Source organism: Aspergillus lentulus (genome assembly GCF_001445615.1).
Source record: "Aspergillus lentulus DNA, contig: Alt08, strain: IFM 54703, whole genome shotgun sequence".
NCBI classification, from domain to species: domain Eukaryota; kingdom Fungi; phylum Ascomycota; class Eurotiomycetes; order Eurotiales; family Aspergillaceae; genus Aspergillus; species Aspergillus lentulus.
The window spans coordinates 71,470-95,201 of record NW_028322118.1 but is presented as its reverse complement, the minus strand read 5'-3'; the positions used below and the strand labels follow the sequence as shown (position 1 = coordinate 95,201).

The following is a 23,732-nucleotide window of genomic DNA, read 5'->3' as shown; positions in this document are numbered from 1 at the left end:
GGATGCAAATAAATGCTCAAATCAGGAGTGAGTCCCACATTTGCATTCTACATGTTACCGCGAACTATGCAAAATGTGGGAACGACTTATGATCCAAGTCGTCGGAAAGCTAATATGATGTCTGACCTTTATTAAGTAAGACCATTGTCCGCAGAAACCAACATCAGCAGTGAAGCAGTTGGGCCCTTGCCTGGTCCTCCTCCTGAATCCTCTATTACCTCCACGTCGCTAGTACCTATAACCCACGATGCATATCCTCTGGTCTGCGCTGGCGTTGAGCGCAACTGCTTTAGCCCAAGTAACGGGATCCAGGCCCATCAGGTTTAATTCTAAGGGTAATCCAATCCTCTCGGATGGCTCGTGGTACTCGGCCGACCCTGCACCGTTGGTGGTCAACAACACACTCTATATCCTGACCGGACGGGACAGTGCTGCTCCAGATGAAAACAACTTTATCATGAAGCAGTGGGGAATGTTCGTCTCTTCGACACCCAACCCTGCTGGGTCCGAATGGATGCTGTACCCGAAAGTCGCAGAACCGCACGAGGTGTTCGCCTGGGCTGCTCCCGGGACCTCATACGCAGCACAAGTCGTTCAAGGCCGCGATGGTCGATTCTATCTCTACGCTCCGGTGACACAGGCCAATAGCAAGAATGAAGACCCGTTTGCTATTGGGGTGGCTGTGTCGGACTCTCCTACCGGGCCCTATGTCGACGCTCACCCGTCTGGCCCGATCATCTCGCAGTCAGTGCCTCCGCCGGGCAATGCCATCCAGAACATCGATCCCACTGTGCTCGTGGACGACAACGGCAAGGTCTACATCTACTTTGGCACCTTTGGCGCATTACGCGCATACGAGCTTGACGCGGACATGGTCACTGTGCGGTCGTCCGTCACTCAGGTTAACGGACTGACGGGGTTTTTCGAGGCCCCGTGGCTGATGAAGCGCAAGGGCGTCTACTATCTGCTGTTCGCAGCCAACAACGCAGGCCCGGATTCGCCCTGCACGCCAACATCGTACCACGCCTGTATCGCCTATGCGACGGCCTCTTCCCCGTTGGGTCCGTGGAAATTCCGGGATGTCATTCTACCCATCGTCTCTTCGACAACCTCCCACCCGGGAGCGATCGAGCGCAATGGTGAATGGTTCCTGGTCTACCACACGGCGGACGCTAAGGGAGGCGGCCATTTCCGTCGCAGTATCGCACTCGACAAGCTCAACTGGGACGATAATCAGTCGCCACCAGCAATCCGCAAGGTCGTCCAGACCATTGGATCCAAGCCACCGGCTCCTCCAACATACAACGTCGCGCCCAACGCTGTGGCCAGCTCGAAGTATCCCTCAGGAATTCAGTACTGGATAAAGGCCGTCAACGATGGAATTGTTCGGGCCAACCCGCTGCCCCCGGATTACTGGAGCTCCTATGAAGCGGAAAAGTCCCGAGAGACCAGCGTGCTTACCTATGTGTGGAAAGAACCAGTGGAGCTCAACGGCACGTCGATGGTTTTCTTCGCCGACCAAGACGCTGGGGCTAACGTGGGAGTTGCGCCCCCAAAGAGATGGTTTGTGGAATATCTGGATCAGTCGTCTAACTGGATGCCTGTTGTCAACACCACTCCCTATCCCCTGGAGGTGACCGATACTCCGAAGGTGGTGAAATTCCAAACCATCCGCACCACCTCCATCCGTGCCACCCTGATCGCATCCGGCTCGGGCGGACAGTTTGCCGGTGTTGGCGTGAAGGAATGGGAAGCTTTGACGACAGAGCTGCAGAAAACCTGACAGACGTGAAAGGATGTTTCAGACTAATATATTCACGATAAGCGGATTGGTGACGGGTTAGAAGCTATGCTCAGTAGATCCTCCTTTCCATGTAACGCCGGAGTGTTCGGCATTGAGACCAATAAATCTAATGCATCATTTATTAGTCCGTCACAACAATGCCTCCGCGAATAGGGAGTTCATCCGTTTCTTTTTAGTTTAAGCGGGGTTTGGTGAAGCCCACTTTACCCCAGTTGTCCGCCGGTCTTATACCCAAACAGGAAGGTTGGAAGCTATAGTCTCCAGGGATCGACATGCAGAGACCACTTCAAGACTCAACCTGACCAGACCAGCAAATGGCCTCAATAACCCTGATGATTCTAATTCCAAAATGTCCGCAGAAGGAACGGGCAGCGATCATTGTGATTATCAAGCCCGAGATATTAAATACAAGGCTAGCCATGCTTCGAAAGGGTGAAAAAAAAAGGGGTAGAAAGCCATTGACGATCAACCTTTCGAATGATTGCATCCCCATAATATGCAATAAGAATAAAAATGGGTTGGCATAGTCTATCCACGACCTTGGGCCTTGTCACCTCTCTGCTGGCTCTCACCGTCTGCGGCCAAAAGGACAACCTCGGCCTCAAAAATGGATATATCTCCCTGTCCACGGGCAATTGGGACCTGAAGCTCGTCAAAGATGCTCAGGTTCTCGCATCGCTCACACCCAAGGGGAACTCCTTTGATTTCCTCCCCTTTGACTATCTCCCCGTCCGCACCGAGAATGAGCAATATCACAACGGGGATATCACCTTCCGCTACCGCGCCACCGGAGAGACCGAATGGGTTGAGGTAGATTCTGCGAAGTCTCGCAAGGCCGTGACCGTCGTCCAGGCCAAGGATGCACTGGCAGCCGCCGACTTGACCCCGACTTTGCCTGCTAACTCGTCACTCCGCATCATCCGCAAATGGGTCGATGTCGACGGCGACTTGGGCCTGTCCTTTACTATCACCAATGCTGCCAACCAAGACATTGAAATCGGTAGCCTGGGCTTCCCGACCGAGTTCAACAGTATCTTCACTAACCGGACCCCGGAGGAGATGTCGGCCAAGTGCTCGCTGACTGACCCTTATATTGGCATGGACGCTGGCTATCTGCAGATCACACCAACATCTGGCACGGGGGAAGCGTTGATTGTGACACCCTTGGGCAACACAAGCACCCCGTTTGAAGCGTGGCGCGATATTGATGAGCCCTACTTTGACTCCACCGCATACGGAAGTCAAACCTTCGAGGGATTCTACGAGTGGCTGGTGCACTCCAAGGCCTACGCCGACACGGAATGGCGCAACGCCAAACCCTGGAATCCTCCCACCTCGCGCATCCTGAAAGCCGGACAGTCTACAACTGTCGGTCTGCGCTTCTCCAGGGTGAAGGACGGCATCCGCGGTATCCAGAAGGCGGTGCGAGCCACCAACACCCCCCTCACGATTGGGACGGGATACGTGGTCCCCCGAGACCAAACTGTTCAACTGCGCATCCTTGCACCGACCGACGTCGTCTCGGTGGTCAGCGAGGGAAATGCATTGACCATCACCCGGAAGGAAAACACCCTGTCGCTGACTCCCACCGGATCTGCCTGGGGCCGCAACCGGCTCACCATCACCTATGCCGATGGCAAGAGCCAAACAGTCCACTACTTCATTACGGAGTCGGCCCCAGACGCCGTCGCCCGTCTGGGCCAATTTTCTACGTCAACCATGTGGTTCACTGATAGGTCGGATCCCTTTGGCCGCGCCCCTTCCATCATGTCGTATGATGCCTCTACCAGAAAGCCCCTCCTCCAGGATCCCCGCGTCTGGATTGCGGGGCTGAGCGACGAAGGTGGTGTCATCTACATGGCGACGGCAATGAAACAGAGCGCCCACCCGGACGCCAAAGAGATTGCCAAGCTGGAGGAGTTCGTCGGCAAGGTGCTCTTCCCCACGATCCAGAATGGAGGTGACCTGGTCCGCAAAAGCATATTCTTCTACGAGCCCTCCGCCGTGCTAGGGTATTCGTACAGCAAGTCCATCGACTGGGGCAACTGGTGGTCGTGGAACAAGGCCGATTCCTACTCCACCCAACGGTCATATGATTATATCCACGTCGTCGCCACGTACTGGGCGCTGTATCGCGCCGGTCGTGACCAGCCGGGGTTGCTGAAACAAAACACCTGGCAGTGGTATCTCGGCCGCGCCGTTAATACCACTATTGCTTGCTTTGCAACCGATTCCGCCGGCAGGGAGCTGGTGCAATACTCGCGGGTTGGCCAGATGGGCGAGACGGTGATCGGTGAACTTCTCCATGATCTGCGCCGCGAAGGGTGGTCCAAGGAGGCAGATGCAGTGGAGGTGTCCATGAAAAAACGCGCAGACTTGTGGAACTCGCAAGCAGAGCCGTTTGGCAGTGAGATGGCGTGGGATTCGACGGGACAGGAGGGTGTGTACTACTGGTCCAAGTAAGCCACTTCTGCTCTCTCTGGGAAGGATGACAAGCTGATAGAGGACCTTGCGAACAGCTATTTCAAACTCACCAATACCGCGACCAAGACAATCAATAGCATTCTGGGATATATGCCTACTGTTTCTCACTGGGGCTGGAACGGCAATGCCCGGCGCTATTGGGATTTTATGTATGCACTGCTCTGCTCTCTTTCGCCAGCATCAAGAACCTAACATGCTTCTCCTTTAGCTACGCCGGAAAGCTACAGCGCATCGAACGTATGATCCACCACTATGGCTCCAGTCTCAATGCCATTCCCCTGCTCGCACAATTCCGCCAGCAGCCCAAGGACACCTACCTTCTCCGCGTTGGCTACGGCGGTGTCTCTGGCCCCCTGACCAACATTCGCCAGGACGGCTCCATGTACAACGCCTTCCACTCGTTTCCCGACACCCTCGCGGGCGATGACTACTCGGGCGATTACGGGCCGAATTTCTTGGGTGTTATGCTCGCGTCCGCCACGTACGTTGTCGAGGACCCGGATCTGGGGCTAGTTGCGTACGGCGGCAACCTCGCCGTAAATGGACAGGCGGTGACAGTCCAGCCTCGCGATGCAGTTCGCCAGCGGGTGTACATAGCGTCCATGGGAGTCTACATCGTCACCAGCTCCGGCTGGATTGATCAGTTTTCTTTCGCAAGAACGAACGCCAAGCAAGTGACGGTGCGCCTTGTCCCCGGGCCGTCCAAGGCTACATCGGCAATTGTCTGGGTTGAGAGTCCTGGCACAAGCACTCAGTACAAAGTCACCTCGCAGGCGAAGTCAATGCGCGGAGGATGGCAGGTGCAGCTGGCCAATGGTGGGGTAGAAGTGACCGTAGCCTCTGCGTAGTATATGGCTACAGAGTTTGGTAAGGGTCGTTCTCTAGGTAGACTTGCCATTACGATCATCGCCATATCAGTCTACATGTGTACCTGTCTTTTAAAATCACCGTGCTCATACGCAATATTCAAGAGAGGAGCACTTTGACTTTTGGAGACTGAGGTCTCAATCTCTAAATTGTGTCTCCGTGCCAAATCTAGATGCGGGGCACTCTCATACTCGGGCTGTTAGGCAGATTTCTCGGCTGGTTCTTGCAGATAACCCCACGCCTGATTGGAGACGACATGAACACTATCAGGTAGCCATGGGGCAGTTTCACACAGATTCGGCCAGTCAAGCGATCGACCACGAACCATGATCTGTGCGAGCGAACCCGCAATCTTAAATCCCCCTCATCTGTGGGACTGTGCAATTGGCGTGGTTCCACTCAGGAAGGAATAAGCTGCATTAGTTCCATTATTCTTCAGCCAAACAATTAGCATACACATCAGCCGGAGCCTCTATTCAGAGAAATCGACTAGCCAACAAGGTTGACGAGACCACCACTATTGGTCAGCATTGGTTAACATTGCTTTTCTCAAAGGCAGACTTGCCCAACAGCTATTATCTTTAAAAGGACATCACACCCCTTTGAAAACAGCCTACATAGGTTGCATTTTTTTTCATCTTGCTACAGACGATCCTCTAATTATATTGTAGCTATCTCGCCAACCAATCATTTAACAAAATGTCAAAGTTATTCATTGGGTTTGTGCCAAACTATTTTGTCCGTGCTTTGAGGCCTACGCTGATGGAATTTACCAGCGGATTGTCATGGAATACAGATGATGCTACTCTGCGCCGGAAGTTTGAGGAATTTGGGACAGTAGAAGAGGCGGTAAGTAAATCGCCCCTGCCACTTTCTCTCTTGGCATACTGTCTAAATCAATATAGGCTGTTGTGATAGATAAAGAGACTGGCCGCTCCAGAGGCTTTGGCTTTGTTCGCTTTAGCTGTGATGACGAAGCCAATGCAGCTATGAATGAAATGAAAGATGCGGAGTAAGTAGCTGCCATGGCACTGATCACTCGATAAGAACTACTTGGTGGTGTAGCTGGACCGTTGCTAATAGCGCCTAGGTTTGACGGCAGGAGAATCCATGTTGACAAATCTACTGAGCGCAGGTCAGCAGGTGGCTCCAGGTCGGGAGGATATGGAGGATATTAGAAAGTATAATCAGGGAGAAGTGCAAATGATTGTTTATTGACAGAGGTTTATTGGAGTGCCTCTGCTAGTTTGTAGTGTGTTATGAATCCACTGCATGGACCTGCCAACAGTAAATTCATACTTATGAATACTGTCCTTGTCCTTCTATTTTCAATAGCCGAGCATAAGTTTACTAGACTGATCTATTAGATACTCCCTACTGTTGGGTATACGTATTTGATAGCCTTGCTTCTGTCTCTACTGTGATCATTCTTCATTCCTTTTAGTTCGTTAGACCCATATTGCAATTACATACCTGGTCAGTCTATACACTTCTATCATCAAAAACTGCCAAGAAATGTATACCGGTGTCTAAATCCCAATATGACAGGTGCTGAATACCCTCTAATGCCGAAGAAGAGATTAATAAGGTCTTTCCCCAGGTAATCGCTTTTCCTGGGTTTGGCCTTTCCATCGTCCTTCTCCTAGTCTGGCTAGTGAGCTCTTCACAATTATTATACGTATGTGCCTTAAACTTACCTTGCCTTAAACACCTTGCCGGCCTTGTATACCTCCTCCATCTGGCGCCAGGTCTCACTCTGATCCCAGGATCGGTCGACGGATCGTGTGCCGTCGGGATTGACGGGTAGAAGCTCGCTCGACTCATTCTGTGCGATACAAGTTAGCTTACGATGGCCAATCCATACACCAAAACGAAAGAGACATGCCTTTGGACGTTTGGAGGCTCGCGTCTCAATCCTTGAGAAGACTTCTGTCTCACATTCAGGAACATTGACTATTGGCTGGTAAACAGCTATATTTTGCCTTTGCCAAGATTTTGCTGTGCTAGAGATTTCCGCCACGCATTCGCAATATATTTTCAGAGTCGTACGCATAAGCCCGACACATAATAGCAGGGATGCCCGATCCTCATGCAGGCATCCATCTAAAATCTGGACTTGAGTATTTACCCCTCTTAAAATCACGAGGTTGATGTCACCCACATAGGATGTACTGTTCTTACCTCGGATTCCAGGTGGGTTATTTTCACATCCTCAGACTCTGGGTGCACCATATTTGACCCTCAGCATGCCCGAGGCAGAACATATTACTGATCCTAGTCTTCTTGGTAACTTTCTTGTTACTCCTGGGGTCTCTAGCCCGAGCACTGGAGCCTCGGGGGGACCACCTCCGCCAGTATCACAGTCGCAGAAGGCAAGGCTAGTTCTGCTCCAGCCTCTAGCCAACGCTGAATGGCTTGAATCCTGCAGATTCGCAACGATAATATGCTTCTCACTTCCGAAAACGAATCCCTTAATATCCAGCCACTTAGTAGGGCATGAAGATGGGCAATAACGAATGTTCCGCCCTTTTCTCATTTGATATTGGACCTTGCGCTGCCCAAACAGACTGAAGAATGAAAAGGCACATTTTATCAAGTGCACTGGGATTATTTTATTCCGGAGGGGAAGAGTCTCGGTGTCCCTCTATGGGACGACTTGACTTTGGTTAGGACTATTGCTACCGGAACAAGAATACGAGCCAGTGTTGATGTGAGGTTCGAGGTCGTCTACGAAGAGGTAGAAGGCGCCAAAGGCATAGCGCTCAGGGCCATAGCGGGTCTAGAGAAGCAGCTCCTTGCACTGAGTCAGCAGGTCCGAGAAGAAAAGGACGGAGGGAAGAGCTAGTTGGACGGAAAAAAAGGTGTATAAATAAAGCTCCCATAAACGGGGTCCTTGGTGCTTCTCACTTGTATCGCTAGTCGGTAGTCCTTGAATTGTGAATGTTGGTTGATACTCTACAAGCGAGAATGTCATTGCGAATTTCAGCTCCAATATGATGTGGGTTATTGCCCAATTCCTTTTGAGGGGGGTGTAAAGGAAGTCGCTCTTGCAGGTAGGATTTTATGCAAATAGATAAAATACATAATCCATGCAAAGTAACAACGAGCCGGCACCGCCTTTGCTCTTTGCCAGGAGCAGGCATTCCAATATTGTCTCTAATGACTCAAGTGCTCTTCTGTTTGACTGACCGCCACTCCATGAGCAGGCTTCCAATCGACGTCGCACTCATCAGTCCAACAGATAGATACCACGTTTTACTAACACTTCTACCAACATCCATAAGAACCTCTTTATGTAGGGCCGGCAGTGCATGTTCCACAATTTCTGATAGCCTGTAGCATTCAATAGTGGCAGGATCCAGACCTTAAACTACTCAGGCTAGGTTAGTTGAGAGTTTATTCATGAAAATGACTTAAGCTATGGCAATGGATATGGTGGGACTAAAATGCTATAGAAAGAGCATAATAGAGAGCCCTAGTGGGCAGCACTGTTTGTAGAGTACTAATTAGTATATTAAAGCCTATTCTGCTTGTGAAGAGAGTACAGAGTAAGTTCTGTAAAGCTTATATTAACTCTAATATTATTATAAGGCCTGTAAAAGACAGGCATTAATACTGAAGAAAAGAGTATGAATAGTGTATAATAACTGATTATGCTGGTCTCTAACCTGCAGAGGAGTATTCTAATAGTAGCACTAATCACAATTAGGACTATTATGTATCTGCCTATACTGGGAGAGTACTTACATATACCTTAATAGTAGGTGGGTAAGTAATACTTAAGTATATTAGAAGCACTATTAGAGCGTATTATGAAGATAGAAGTAGTAATAACATTATGGTTCTTTATAATACAGGGTACTAAGGCAGCTGTATCACCTTGCTAGTATTAGTTGTAACAAAAAGCAATAATAAGAATGGTAAAGGTAATAAGAGGACTAATAACTTTACTATCCTCCTAGTGGTACTTTATGCCAGCTTAAGAAAGCATGATAAAAAGACTAGTTAGCACTGGGATAAAGAGTAGGTTACTTAGTAGATTAAGTTTAACTAGCTTCTGCCTGAAAGTAATGCTTATGTTGCTAGGCTTCAGGTCTGGGCATACAAATATAGGTATTAAAAGTATTATGCCTCTAATAGGTAGGTTAATCCAGAAACACCACCGCTAACTAAGTAATTAGGTATTTAGGTTAGAAGTCTGCTAATAATAGGTGCAGTAAGGATAGCCATGCTCTTAATAATGCCTAACATGCCATAGAAGAATGGCTGGCAATAGAGAGGCAAGATATGCATAAGAATGGTGAGAATCCACCTATTATACCTGTAAAGCCTGCTCCGGTCATAGCTCTCCTAACTATAATTATAGGTAATGTTATAGCTGTTGAGCAGAGCAAGGAGCCCACTAGGAAGATGTCCTGGGTGAGTAAGAATATACGCTTGATAGAGAATAGCTTATATAGCTTGCTAAAGATGAACCGGAATACGCAAGAGCAAAGCCTGAATGCTACCGATACCAGCTAACATCGGCAATGGTGTGGAAATAATCAGTTATACTACTGAAATGAGAGTCATCAGCTTATGGAGTGTCTAAACGGTCCAGGAGGTTGACTTGCTAATACATACTTCCTTCCCAGCGCAACCAAGGCACTTATAATGAGGAGGATGAGCCAGAACTTCAAACCGGTGGGATACTCCTGAGCTTCTTCAGCTGAGTGTGTCTCGGGATCCGCATGATCCTTCCCAGGTAAGTCTAAAGTGTTCTGTTCAACCACTGTATCATTCGCTCCTAACATGCGCATCTGGATCGCATCTCGGGGGACACTTGTTCCCGTCGTCGTTGTTTGTGCGGTCATAGTGAATGGTTAGAAGTTGTCTATTGTGCGTAGCGCAAGAAGACACTCAGGAGTAATGGCAGGGCTGAGTAAAAATATGGGTGTTGTTGCCTTTTTGCCTGATGTCGTAATGTACCAAAAATCAGGTAATGATCCCTACAGTAGAGGGGTAAGCCACCTGGACTTCAATTTGCTGCGCCCGGCCTATACTGCGCCTTCGGATGGTCTGCTGCCAAATAGAAGAATGTCGCCGTCCCAGTCAGTGAAGGGGTCCATTTCGGGCGCAGGTGGCCCTCATCCAGATGCCTGCTGTGTCCCTAAATCACGGGGATTATAGGATTCTCCTTGTATCCGGTGTCAGTGAATGAGCATACAGTACCTGCGTTTGACCGCGATAGGGACGCGGTTACCCGAAGACTTAGGGCTAAAGTAGTATCCATTTTAGATCTTGCCCAGTCAAACTTTGACCTGAGATATTCTGAAGATCCAGATCCTCAAGGTTATATTGCTTCTGATATTGTGGGGTATTCCTTGCCGATCCATTGGTTCACATCACGCCCTTCTTTACTGAAAGGGATATGCTTGATACATCGAGTTAATTCTTCTTACTACCCTTCTTTACTTTCAAGTGCGCTAACATTGGATATTTCTGCCATCCAAGGGCCTTATGTATTCATGTGCCGAGGACCACATCCTGAAATGTTCTGGGATGTGTCATGACTGAGACGCTGTGCCGGAGATGTTCTGCCTTGATGTCAGTAAGATAAATCCTAGCGCACCTTCCCTATCAGGCGATACAGAATATTGGCTGTAGAGATATTGCTTTTTCCGCGGACAGCACGCTGCTGGAAGTGACAGTCATCAAGCAACCTCCAGGAGATTCAAGCTGTTTTCTGCCGACCGAGTCAGGATTAAAGAACGCGGAGGATATCATCGTTCCTGTATCCACCTAGCCCTTGACGACTCTTTGTTGAAGGTTGTCTGTTACCGAAGCCCTATTCTAAGGGACAATATTTGTTCGTTAAACATATGACATGTCCTTGCGAATGGCCCGCAGTACAGAATGCATCCCTGGATTGGACAATTGTATGCCAGACCTTCCTTGTCTCATTCTTGAGCATCCTGATGTGCCATGCCGACTCATTCTTGTTTTCCACCAGAAAGTTTTTGGCCATCGCGTTGGTCGCGGACCACAAATTTACTTTCTATGTTACACAGAATACTCATAGACTCATAGCGGTTGCAACCCACAGTAATACATCTCTCAGATTAGACTGGAAGACTGGAATATATTGTCATACTGATCAATACAGTGGCCATGAATAGAATGCAATGAGTCCAAAAGGATCCCGTATTCCTGATGGTATAAACATCATTCGCTAATATAAAGCTCACTTAAAATGGAAGACTATACTAACTGTCTGAGCTAAGCGAATAACCGATTGCCATTTGAGAAGACGATTATGCTCGCCGTTTAATAACATTGATCAATACACCCGAGAGTGGTTGAATATGTGTACTTTTTTTATTTCAGTACTGGCACAATATCTTCTTCTGGGGTTATTGGCACTAAAGGCTAGGTATGGAAATGGATTCATTCGACATACTCGTTTTAAGGTCGTCAGCTCTCGAGAATAAGACAGGCCTAGACATCCTTGTTCCATGGTGGATATGTCCGGCGAAAGGCAATGTATGAAGTCCTTCCTGCTTTCATCATACCTGTACTTGTACATTTGCCCAAACCAGGATCTTCACGTCACAATGTGGTTGCACCACATTGTATCAGTACGTTTTAAAGTCATAAAGTAAGAGTGTGAAGCATCATACACTGTCATACATTAAATCACACCCTAGCGGTGGAAAAAGTATAGGCTTTTGTTCAGCACTTGAACTACAGTTGTGATACTGGACTGGATGAAAATGATATAAAAACCCAGCAGGTCCTCTACTAATTCCTTAGTAACTTGTACATTTACCTCTCGCGATCTATAATATTTCGAAAGACAGAAAATCCATCCCTCATTCGCCTTCAGCAGCCAAAATGAAACTTCTAGCTCTTGCTATGGTGACATGTGTTACAGGATGGGCATTCCTTCCTGGACCAGGTGAAATATGCCACACTGGTACTCACCACCCCTGCGCAGACGGGCTTCATTGTCTCGGGGTCTGTGGGGGTCATGGCGGACCTCCAATCCCTGGCGGCCCTGGCGTGGTAAGAGACCTAAATTCTAGATGATCTTCCTAAATATTGACTAACCATCTGTGGAGTGCGCTTTCGAAAATCCTCCATGCAAACATGATGTGTGGCAGTAAAGAGTATGTTAAATGCTGGTTTGCAGCCATCTGCTCCAGCGAGCTGATAATGGACCTAGATTTTTATATCCCGGTGCCTGTACAGAGGTAACCTTTGGAGGGGATGATATTTCAGGCGGACATGTGGTAATTCCAGGCTATGATAAATTGCTTCCTGACTCTAATTACTCACAATAATCCAAATTGGAATGTTAATTAGATTTCAACCCTGTACTTAGCCTACGCAACATTCGCACTCCAGACCAACTTTAGAGTTTAAATATTAGGATTTGCCGTAGATAAACGTTTGAAGTTCAAGCATTATGATCAGTAAAGAAATCTGATGCACCTTACAGTGTCAGACTTGCTCCATAAATTAGTCTATCCCATGACTCTGGACACAGTCCGCTCAGGGAGTTTCGGAGCGAATACAGGCCATTGAGACGGTATATTGGGAAACTGGGCCAACTCAGCCCATTTCGAAGCACTGTAATCGAGAATTCTTTCCTCTGTCTGGCGGCACTGCAGCTACGACAATTCGATCCTCACAAATATGTGATTATACAAATTGTGTTGTCTATTTGTTACTTCACTATCATCTCTATTAGCTTGGAAGTTTATCTGGAAACTATTTTAGCTTAGTGGTAGAAGTGCAGATTTGGTAAATCATAGAGTGAGGTGGTCTGTGTTCTTAATAAGCATTTTCCTTAACTGGAAGGATCTGCATGCGGAGACCAAAGACCTGTCTAGGGCGCTCCGAACATCAAGGCGCCCTATGAAACAGTTGGATATAAGCTTGGACTCAACCAGGAAAGCTTTCAAGACTGGGATTTTCATTATCAGCATGGTAGTACCTACAGGACTCGGAGAAGAAGTTATTTACATATGCTAGGCAATTGCTGAGTTAATGTCATGCTATATGGGCTCAGATGATATTGCTAGACCTCATTGATCCTGGCAGCTAAGCTGCCCAACGGAGCAATTAGCCCTATATTTAGAGAGTAACTAATGCCTGTCCAAAAACTTTCAAATCATAAAACAGCTCTGTTAAAGATGGAAAACTAGTTATACAACCACAGACATGGAATGTGGGGCGGCCATGGCAAATTAATCAGACTGTGGAAGACAGACACATAAATACTTGGTACGTTGCTAGGATCCAGACCAGGAGACTCATTAGACGTCTGAGACAGAGCGATCATATCTGCCGCCTTGAAGGAAGCTGTCGGGCGCAGGGTGTCATAACCATTTGCTGTTGCAGTAAAGGTGCCGGTTGCAGTAGTGCTTCGGCCGGGACGGACTGGATGAAATTACTGGGTGCCCACCAGCTGCCAGCCCCACAGCCTCAGTGCACTCGTCATGAAAGAAGTTGGAGCAAAAGAAATTGCGTGATATGAATGTGTATGTATATGCTTGTGCTCAGTTAGCCTCAGGTAATTGGCTGGTGCTAACATGTATGGAAACAGTAGACCTAATGATGTGGTATAACAAAAGGTGGGGCTTATAATGAAGAAGTAATTAAGCATTGCTACTTTTGGGAAATGTGCCATGCTTTGCCTCCGTTAAGATGCTAAGTATTTATCGAATGAATATTACGTCCATGACTCAAGCACAACATGCCCTTCTCTATTGGTGAACAATGCATCTGGTGTTCTGGCGGCGACTATGGCATCGTAATGTTGGAGTCGAACTGGAACATGTCGTCAATAAAGAAAACCAGGAAGAATAAGTATCCAATCCTCTGTCAAATAGGCTTCATCCTGATAGTTAGAGTAGGAAAGGTTATAAGGCTTTCTTGTGGAGAGAATTCACAGATCTGTGGTAGTTCGTAGGGTGAAGTATCAGAAAATTAGACATGATAGATTCTGACATCAATGCTAACTTTCTTCAACTCTACTCTATGACATTGCGTTTTTCATGCGCTGTGGGCCTACAGAATGGTAATATCCAATGTCGTTTCTTATATGTTGCATTATGAAGTATCATGTAACTTTCCGTTTGCGATAAATGTGGAGACAAGAATATGAATTATTGATATCAACACATTTGTCTGAACTAATTAGATGGATGGCATATATTGAAGCAGCCAACTAGCCCTTTAGAACACTTCAATTAGAAGCCCAGTTAGATATATATATTTCTGTTCTCTTCTGATATATCTGCAATGTTGCTACTGGGAATTAGTACGTAAATATTTGTCGACTCTTATATTGACGCGATCATGGATGCACAATATGTACTGGCAGACCTCCAAACAGGGCTGAAATCACAGTCGTCCCAGTCAAGCATTTATTTCTGTGATATGGCCCCATTCTATGTGGTCTCCGTTGAGCGGAATCACGGATTGTCTGGTCTCGTCAGCATAGTTCCTTGTTCCAGAACGCCAAGACTTCACTATGATGAAGACGATAATAAGGCTTACCAGAAGGCATGGACAAGGGGCAGAAAATTTGCTGCATCATTTGAGAATCTGCTTAATGATGGGAAAATGACTGCAACAACATCAACATGTTCCTTGCAGGGGTGTCCATACTTGCAGCTACGCGACGAAGCACTTATTATTGGGTCACCACTTGGCACTCCTACACGGGCAAGGGAAGGTATTTCTTCCTTTCACAAGATGGAATTCAATTTCCCAGGGACAAAACCAGTTGTCTCATCTCAAATGCTGCATATATCATGCTCGGGTCTTCAATCAGAGGGCAGTCTCTTTGACAAAGACGGTGGGCCGGTGTATGATAGCGTCACAGTATTGACCGGCATGTGCTTATTTACGCGCAAAGTGCTGGACGAAAGTGTCTCTGATGGTTTTTTGGACACCCGGAGGCTGTTGGGGATGCCGCCCACTCTGTATGAAGTGGAGAAGATCGCCGGATTGTCGTCCGCTATTGCAGATATAGCCGCTCTCGTCTTCTCCAAGTACGATGGGAAGTGCCACGTGCCGCTCAATATCGTACTCGATCTTCCAACCTGGCATTACTACGAGAGCATCGAGGACCGCCTTCAACACAGGGGCTATAGGCCAATTGAGGCGATGGATTGGATCGAAGCAATTATGCTCCGCAGTCAGCAGTTGGCGGGAGTACTTAAGAGGGCAGTCCTGCACGAGCTGGATAGACGCGGTGTTCCAAGCACACGGCGTCACTACGACATCCAAATTTCTCCGGGATCATCCTTGGTCGATGACGCCTTCCGGGAAGCTCTCAAATACGACAAGTCGCCATGCCTCGATGATATCCTTGAGACGCTTGGAAGTAGCCAAGATGGCTCGTGGCGGCAATTCTACTCGCTCCTGCCTGACCGGGAGAAACCTCATTCTATCAAGGACCTAAGCTATCTCTTCTACGTTTTTCAGGTTGCCCGTCCAGCTTTGTTGGCAGGGATTCGATCCGGGAAACAGCCAAGTCCGACAGAATCAGCTTATAAGGATTCCACGCGCAGTGGCGAGCGACACCGTCCTGCTTCCGGCCGCAGATGCGGGAGGAAGGAGGATCAGATGCCCCGTCCATTGGTCATCAGTGTTGATGATCGTTCGGAGCGTAAAATATATTCGAAGGCCCACGGCATCTTCCTTAAACTCCCCAAAAGTCCAACTTACCCGGCTGACCCCACGTTGGTCCAAGTTTACACGCCTCGCCGGGTTTTTATTGACGGGAACAGAAAAGGCGAGCGCCTGTACTGGAACGATCCCAGCCCGGTGATGCCTCTGCTCAGTGATAAGAAGGCCTATGGTGATGGAGGGGATGCGGAGTACAGCAAGTACCCCCGAGAACTTCAGCAAATGGACTTCATTGCGAAGTTGTATGGTGCTGAATGTGCAGACAATATCCAGCGTTGGTCAAAGGAGGTTGGCTTATGCTGAGGTTACTCGGCCGAGTTGGTGTGCCTTCTCAGCCAGCTGGCACTAGACACAGGTTCTGGGCGGAAAAATGAAAAATGATGTTGCAATTCGGTGCCATATCTAGGTGGGCGGTAGAACCCTCCAATATCTAAATTTCGATAGTGGTCAGATTTGAATAATTTTAATCCTCTCATTGAGGGCATACCATCTACCATACTATCTACGATGCTTATAGGAAATTCATATATTATATAGAAATATGTGGTAATTTTAGTTATTCTAGTCAAGGTCTAAAATATCAATTGGATATCTCTAGTGCTTAGTAGCTGCCTGGTCGTAAATCATTTTGAACCATGTGGGCAAAGGTGGATACACACTTGTATATCCCCACCACTTTCATCTGACAGAGATGATATTTCCCATATATATTAGCCACCACCAGGTTTTTTGACCAACATTTCATATTTAGATAGAATAGATATGACACTCTCTAGTACTAAGAGTGCTAGGTGAATCCTAAAGTTCAGTGACTAATATGCAAGAAATCCTTACTAAACTAAACTAACTGATAAGTCTGATAGACTGAGACTGACAGTTTCACTAAATCCGAATTAGTTTGGGGATAGGGAAACTGAAATAAGTGTGATTCACTAGGCTAGGCCGCTAGGCTGCTAGGCACCAAACGGTCCGAACCAAATCCAAAGAGACTTCGGTGAGGGTTGGTTCGGAGATTAGTGGTTCAGTTATTTAACAGTTAAACCATCCAGTGAAGTTGAGATCAAATGTGGAAAGAACTGGGAGCAGTTTGCTGTACAACATCTCTGCCACTAGATGAGAGGTCCCTTACGCGCACTAGCGGGATGAGAACCAAACGGGCCTCATCTGAAGCGGACCTGGAAGGATCTGGCAATCGTTCTGGACAGTGACGCAGCGGCTGTTGCGACGGCCGGTGGCCCAGTCTTTTTCAGGAATTTGACCTCACCTCGCCGTTGCGACCCTGTGTGACTGTGTCTCGAAGTATGCCTGATCACAATGGAAGATAATGCCTGCGCAGAGCAACATCTCTGGCTAAATGACTTGAGTTTACTCGACAAGATCTGTTGGGTTCTTTATGTATTCGATTTGTTATCAACCACCCACCTGCACGCACAGTCGGCCTTGGAAATGCTGGTGCATCAGTGCACTCTTGTAATGTTTTCACGCTAATGAGACATCCAGGCGTTCATTCGTCTCACCTCTGCAAGCGATTCTCTAGACGAATTGCCGAATTCTACCATTGCCATGCCGTCAATGCAGCACATCGAGGCCTGGGTCTCGACTGAGGCTGCGGTGTCGTCATTTGCTGGCACACTCGTCATGGTATCCCTGTACCGACGATGTATTGACCACACCATGTCGCAGATTAATCATCCACATGCCTTCTGGGAGGCGCATTACTCGATTGATAAAGCCATCAATCACTACCGAGGGAACTTAGTCTCTCACCACGTCAACGGCGACCTCTCCGACGACCCACGATTTCTCCCACTACGCAGGAACCTAGCCGCGGCCGTAATCACTCTGCATGAGACAGCCATGATCAAGGTACAGAAAAACAAGTTTCCTGCGTTCCTCGCGGCCAAGGCAATCACCGAGTGTATCGCCGCTGCCACTGACATTGCTATGGCCTTCCAGCTCGGTCAATGACTGACAGGCAAGAAGTGGGATATTTAGAAGTCATGACCGCTTTTCCGTGTGACCGATGACCATGGCAATCCAAACCTGTTCGCGCGTGCTGGACCTAATCGGAAATGTCGACGTGGGTCTCTGCATTGACAACATATTTGTGCTCGCCGCTGCCATGAACGAGCTGGTCAGTCCAAAACATATCCGTCCAGGACTTCTGGAAAGAAGGAATGCTTGGGTGGCCGCGATTGAAGGAGCCGCCGATGCTGGATAGCTACCTACAAGTGGTTGCCTGCATTGTGAGGAAACAAGAGACTCTTTATAGAAATAGATAGATGACTCTCGATAAACTGCAATTTTTATTTTCCATCTTGGCTCTTTATCACAAGGCAGGATTCAATATACAGATAAGTATTTAGATATTCCTATGTGTTTAAGAGTTGAAAACAGCTTTCGGGGCCATGCTAGAAAGAGGAGTGTATATATTTATCATCTAATGTACATTTATCGTAGAATATTGATGTCTATATCCCCTGCCTGCCTTGGCCTTGACTCGAAGCTAACGACTAGTCGCCCCTGTGAGTGCTTCGATTCCCCAGCTCTACTCCCGTCTCCTGCTCAATGGCTTCACGTACCTTCTGTTCGTCATATTTCTCGTCCAGTCCAAACTCCGTCACCAATTCCTTCCGCAACTCCACTTGTGGAATGCACACGGCAAAGGGAAACGCGGCGAGGACAAACGCCAGCAAGACCTGCCAAACGAGCTTCAAGCATGACAGATAGACATCCAGGATTTTACGCTGCAGGGTGGGATTGTTGTCAAAGGTCTCAATGAAGATCTTGGTGGCATGTTCATACGCCCCACCACGAGCCAGGAGTGCGCGGGTGGCCTGGTCGCTGATGTGAGACAGCTGGCTGTCGAACTTGGAGTTGAACACGGCGGCGGGGATAGCGGCGCCCCAGATGGCCCCAAAACTTCGCACGAATGCCCAGCTGGCGGTGGCGATGGCGACGTCCTTCTCTGGCAGCGGAGCCTGTACGGCAGGCAGCGTGGAGGTGAGTGACAGCCCGCCGCCGATTCCGGTTATGATTTGGAAGATGACCCATGTCGCTGTACTCGACTTGTCAGTCAGGAGGGTCAGGAGACCAACTCCGACGGCAATCAGACTGTAGCCGAGAATGATAGTGAGCTTGTACCGGCCGGTGATGGCGACCATGAGGCCACCCGCGATGCCAGCTGGCATGAGAGGGATCACGATGGCGAGAATATCCACCCCGGACCTCATGGGGCTGGCCCGTAGCATCACCTGGAAGTAGATCGGTAGGAAGAACGAGAGCCAGGACATGATGATTCCGTGGAGGAAGGTGAGAATGTAGGCCACCAGAGAAGTGGTGTTGCTGTACACGCGATGCGGCATCGTCGGCTCGTGCGCGATATATTCCTGATGCAGGCCGAACAGAATCAGGCCGAGAGCGCCGACCAGGAGGGGGACGAGGGTGTGCCACGAGCTCCAGGTATACGTGGTTCCTCCCCAGGTAAGGGCAATCAGAATGGCCACAATCGCCGCCGAGAGGATCATATTCCCGGACAAGTCCACCCGAGCAAGTCGGTCCTTGAGAGTGCCTTCTCGGTTCCATTTGACCCTCAGAAACAGAGTCACCAGGACCAGCGCAATTCCCGCCACAGGGAGGTTGATATAGAACACCCACCGCCAGGTCGTTTTGGTGACGATGGCGCCTCCCAGCACAGGTCCGATAAACGTGCCAAGGGCAAAAGTGCCCATGATGATACTCATAAACTTCTGCCGCTCCCGAAGGGCACCAAATCAGCCGCGATGATATCGACCATCACAAAGATTCCTCCGCCTCCAAGTCCCTGCACGATTCTCGCGGCAATCAGCATTTCAGTGGTGCTCGCTCCGCCACAGAGCCCGCTTCCCAGGCCAAAGAGGACGACGGAGATGATCATAGGGTATCGCCGACCGAAAATGTCGGACGCTTGGCCGGCAATGGGCTGGACCGCAGCCACAGCCAGGAAATACCCGTTAACTGTCCATATATAAAGCGAGCCCGAGTGCAGCTGGTCCACGATGGTTGGGAGAGCAGTGGCAAGAACGGAGGTGTCCAGGGCAGCAAGAAGGATGGCAAAGCAGAGGCCTGGGAAAACGGCCCAGAAACGCCATCCACGATGTTGCCGCTGTGGAGGTGGAGGAGGATTGAGGGGATTTATAATGGGCCCGTCGTGCTTTTTGGAAATGGCTTGCGGTATGCGCTCTTCAGACAGGCTCTCAGCCATGATGCTGGTTGTGACGGCCATGACGGGTGTAGGCAGAGGATCGTAGGTTACTGTCAGTGAGAAACATTTGAGACTGACGATTGGAATCAAGAGAAGGAAACCGCTCTGTAACACAGAATTGCGGCTTGTTGGTTACCCTACCCCTTCGTTCATCCCATGCTGGATACGGACAAGGACTGGGGAAGGGAAGAAATACTACGATAAGCATGGACAACTCGGGGCATATCGGAGGCAAACAGAAAAATAGTTCCATCTGAGATCACCCGGTGAGTATGACAGACGGGATACATCTCCTCTTACTGCCCAATGAGGCCCCTAGGCGGGTTGCTTTGTCTGCAAGGACGGACATTGCCGGGCCGCGCACGCCGAAAAAGTACCTTCCAGCGAGTCATGCCAATAACAGACATTACAGTCTACCACAATTATAACGCCTCATGACAATTTGATGGAAATACATAGGTGCGGTATGTTTCCATAACGAAATACATCATCATTTGGTGAGATACCCAGCCCATCAACACTTGCTCATCCTCCTGACTCGCATCCCTCGGCTCCTTTCCGGATTATACGCCGAGAAATAATCATCATAGACCATGTCTTCGGGCTTTTGTTCCGTCTAACTCTACATTACTGTATTTGCGAAGCAGCATGGCTGTGGTGATGTATAATTTACAGTATGCCAAACTGTTACATTGTTAGTTGCTCATCTTCAAGCATAGGGGATAGTACTCACAGCGTGTCAATGGACAGTCGGGCACCGTACCAACCTTGGATTTGAATGGTAGGTCCCGGAATTGGCCGAGTCCTGTAGCAAAATCATGGATTGGGGGTCGCGTCGTACCAGACTCGGCCAGCTACTGAGTCGGCCATCTGGTGAGCATGTGCGGCCACAGGTGCTTTTAATGGAGAGCAGTTCCTGAACAAGTCGCATACCTTGCGAGTGCGATCTTGCTCTCTGCATCGGTAGACGTGATGACCTTCTGTAGAGCAGAACCGTGCCTCTGGTGGGCTAAGAAGTATGATCATATTGATTACTTTGTGACATTAAGTATGGAGCATTTAGTAATACTTGGAAATCAGCCCTTTCTTATATTTTCCTAACAGTATAAATTTGCTAGTCCTTGTGACCGCTGACTGTCATACAGGTTTAGGCCTTCATTCATAACCAGAGCCTGCAATAATCGTAGACAATCGGATATCAGCATATAGTTCACCACTCTCTTCCTTCAGGAAACGCATGCTTCCAGCAAACATCATGTTTTCAAGCGGCTTATAAGGTTCATGGCCACACTCGAATCTCATTTGCTCAACTACTAACTCGTCAGCCAGATGCAAATCCCTAACACAGGAAAGGAGAGTTCGTGTCTCACCTGCAGAGCCGAATCGGGTACTCTTTGCTTCAGGATGACCCATAATCAAAGCCAAAGTAGGCTCGTTCAACTCGACGACGCCGTCGGCCATGACGCGCAAGCACCGGCCTTCCGCATCAGTAGCAATGGCCGTTATGCCCAGGCGCCCATGCTTCTTATCTGCGTCGATGCGGAACCAGTCGTGGCCGTTGCTGATCTTGAAGTTGAGCTTGGGCTCGAAGCCCTCGACCGACTCGATAGTACCGTGGGAGAGAGGCTGAGGCTGTCAGTAATGTCTTTCTCAATGTAACGTTCTCGAGCGGAGGGAACGTACGACACCGACGAGCGTCGAGCCTGTGTAGATCTCCCCACAGGGCAATTGACCGGCGAGTCCGGCCTAGAGAAGCATCAGTCGGCCGCTGCATACGACATCCACTATCCCGTACCTTGATCCGAATGGCTGGTTGCGTGGTTGGGAAGCTCTCAAGGGCTAGGCCACCGGTTTTCGAGGGATCGGAGCTCATGTTGCTTAGTGATAGTTCTTAGCTGAGTCAAGGTGGAAGTGGGCAATTGTGTGGGATGACTGCGCCAGAGACTGTCATCTATCACCGGCTACTTCAAGGTAGTTATATCCACTAAGATGAAAACCAAAACTTGCGTCGAATGTGAGACAAGGGCTCGTTAACGGAAACAACACCACCGATGCTTGCTTCTACCTATTGTGTAACAGAGTCGTCCTCAAGCGGCTGAGTGCGGGCAGAGCGTTCCGCTTTTCACCGTGGATAAGCCACAGTGGTAAGCTGACATCACTCCCAAGTCATTCACCGTATCTAGTGAGAATTCAGGAAGATATGGTCAGCGAGGCGATATCTAAGTGTCTGTATATGTACGGATATAGGGCATAAGCAGTAAGGAGGATGAGCGGAGGGGTATCTCTATTACTGCTCTCTATCATAAGGCTAGTGTAGAAAATCAACTCAAGTTTTTGTGCGGTTACGAAGTTGCATCACCGTATTATACCAGAGGAGTTGTGCATATAATACGTGAGCCTCATAAGCCAGCCAGGGTAACATCTTGAAATCCCTTGTCGACTGGCTGCCGGGGTGGAGGTTAGAGCATTCAACACTGATGTATGTCACCCTGGCCATTCCATCGGACACCTTTTCCACTATGAATTCTTGGAATCCGCCGTCCATGAATCGCCACGGGAGACCATACGATGCTGCCTTGTCCACTGTTCGCACCAGCCCGTCGGGAAATTTCCAGTACATCACGGCTCCGGCTGTGTCGGTGGGACTATCTTGAATCGCGTCCCAGTTTGACGGGAACTCGGAGCAAGGCTCGGGGCTTTCTGGACCAAGAGCGTGAGGCTGGATAGAAGACTTCTGGTTCGTACTCCAGGTCCCAAGCATGAAGGCTCCCATGCTGTCTTGATCGCCGAATAACAAGCTACCTGGCGCAAAGGACAATGGCGGCACGTCTTTGTCCAGGAACCACGCCTCCGGCCCGGCGGCCCGCGCTTCAAGAAAGGCAGCAACTAGATTCTGCATCAGATGATGTGCGTTATCCTTCTCGGTGTTACTCTGTTCACTGTCAAATGCTCCGTACCCAACGAGAATGGATACAGGGACATCCGCTTGAAGAGCTGCGAAGGAGGGGACCCAGCGGGTTTGGTTGCTACGAGACCATGAGGCCAGCAGAGCTGACTTTTCCATCCCCCATACAGACTTCGGGACTGTTTCGCCGCTCTCCACGAGGTTGCGACATGCACTCGACTTTGGGAGTTCCGTGATGGAGATTCTCGAGCATGACCGGTCAAGGCGTCGCTTGCCAAGGTATGCGGCGACGATGCTGCCGGCCGCAGCTAATGAGACTACACCTGTAAGTCGAGGACGGTTTTGCATGAAAGTGATGATGTTCATGATGGCGGTGTGGATTGAGTTGCAAGCAAATAGGTCGGGATTTGGAGCATCTGAAGACACTGCAAGCGTATTCAATGGAGATTCAGCACCGTGTCACCCTGTATATATTAACGACGTCTAGGTCCAAAAGAGGTATTGAATCAATAAATGTTGCCTGTATGAGCGATACGAAAACTGCGACAGAGGTGTTGAATTGAAAAATGCAAGAGCCACGTCATTCCAGGGGTTGCTTACATTATAAGCATGGGCTACCGTTAAATAAATATAACAAAAATGAACAAAGGAATATGACTCATCTATAACTCTAGCAACTATCATCAGCTATTGCCACTATTTCCACGTACAGGGTACAAACATCGGCTCGTTTTAGTACCAGTGAT

The 23,732-nt window shown here is 48.8% G+C and overlaps 8 protein-coding genes across 8 annotated transcripts; 4 read left to right on the top strand and 4 right to left on the bottom strand.

Annotated features, from left to right (window-relative positions):
* Positions 1–247: 247 nt before the first annotated feature.
* ALT_3301 (extracellular endo-alpha-(1->5)-L-arabinanase 2) lies at positions 248–1,783 on the top strand (the record flags this gene model as incomplete). Its single annotated transcript, XM_089599545.1, has 1 exon — positions 248–1,783. One exon carries the CDS (start codon positions 248–250, stop codon positions 1,781–1,783), a length of 1,536 nt encoding a protein of 511 aa, XP_089455883.1.
* Positions 1,784–2,317: 534 nt separating this feature from the next.
* Positions 2,318–5,136, top strand: ALT_3300 (uncharacterized protein; the record flags this gene model as incomplete). Its single annotated transcript, XM_089599544.1, has 4 exons — positions 2,318–2,614; positions 2,657–4,263; positions 4,324–4,437; positions 4,497–5,136. 4 exons carry the CDS (start codon positions 2,318–2,320, stop codon positions 5,134–5,136), a joined length of 2,658 nt encoding a protein of 885 aa, XP_089455882.1.
* A 718-nt stretch (positions 5,137–5,854) lies between these two features.
* On the top strand, positions 5,855–8,000 carry ALT_3299 (glycine-rich RNA-binding protein 4, mitochondrial; the record flags this gene model as incomplete). The annotated part of the gene is made up of 3 exons (XM_089599543.1): positions 5,855–6,004; positions 6,061–6,167; positions 7,826–8,000. 3 exons carry the CDS (start codon positions 5,855–5,857, stop codon positions 7,998–8,000), a joined length of 432 nt encoding a protein of 143 aa, XP_089455881.1.
* Positions 8,001–9,659: 1,659 nt separating this feature from the next.
* On the bottom strand, positions 9,660–10,008 carry ALT_3298 (uncharacterized protein; the record flags this gene model as incomplete). The annotated part of the gene is made up of 2 exons (XM_089599542.1): positions 9,660–9,711; positions 9,779–10,008. The coding sequence occupies 2 exons, from the start codon at positions 10,006–10,008 to the stop codon at positions 9,660–9,662; spliced, it is 282 nt and encodes a 93-aa protein (XP_089455880.1).
* Positions 10,009–14,944: 4,936 nt separating this feature from the next.
* Positions 14,945–17,806, top strand: ALT_3297 (uncharacterized protein; the record flags this gene model as incomplete). The annotated part of the gene is made up of 2 exons (XM_089599541.1): positions 14,945–16,126; positions 17,339–17,806. The coding sequence occupies 2 exons, from the start codon at positions 14,945–14,947 to the stop codon at positions 17,804–17,806; spliced, it is 1,650 nt and encodes a 549-aa protein (XP_089455879.1).
* A 545-nt stretch (positions 17,807–18,351) lies between these two features.
* ALT_3296 (MDR family MFS transporter) lies at positions 18,352–20,102 on the bottom strand (the record flags this gene model as incomplete). Its single annotated transcript, XM_089599540.1, has 2 exons — positions 18,352–19,587; positions 19,638–20,102. The coding sequence occupies 2 exons, from the start codon at positions 20,100–20,102 to the stop codon at positions 18,352–18,354; spliced, it is 1,701 nt and encodes a 566-aa protein (XP_089455878.1).
* Positions 20,103–21,236: 1,134 nt separating this feature from the next.
* ALT_3295 (DUF3237 domain-containing protein) lies at positions 21,237–21,954 on the bottom strand (the record flags this gene model as incomplete). Its single annotated transcript, XM_033562725.2, has 4 exons — positions 21,237–21,391; positions 21,452–21,707; positions 21,765–21,827; positions 21,877–21,954. The coding sequence occupies 4 exons, from the start codon at positions 21,952–21,954 to the stop codon at positions 21,237–21,239; spliced, it is 552 nt and encodes a 183-aa protein (XP_033418616.2).
* A 453-nt stretch (positions 21,955–22,407) lies between these two features.
* ALT_3294 (uncharacterized protein) lies at positions 22,408–23,352 on the bottom strand (the record flags this gene model as incomplete). Its single annotated transcript, XM_033562724.2, has 1 exon — positions 22,408–23,352. The coding sequence occupies one exon, from the start codon at positions 23,350–23,352 to the stop codon at positions 22,408–22,410; it is 945 nt and encodes a 314-aa protein (XP_033418615.2).
* Between the last annotated feature and the right edge of the window lie 380 nt (positions 23,353–23,732).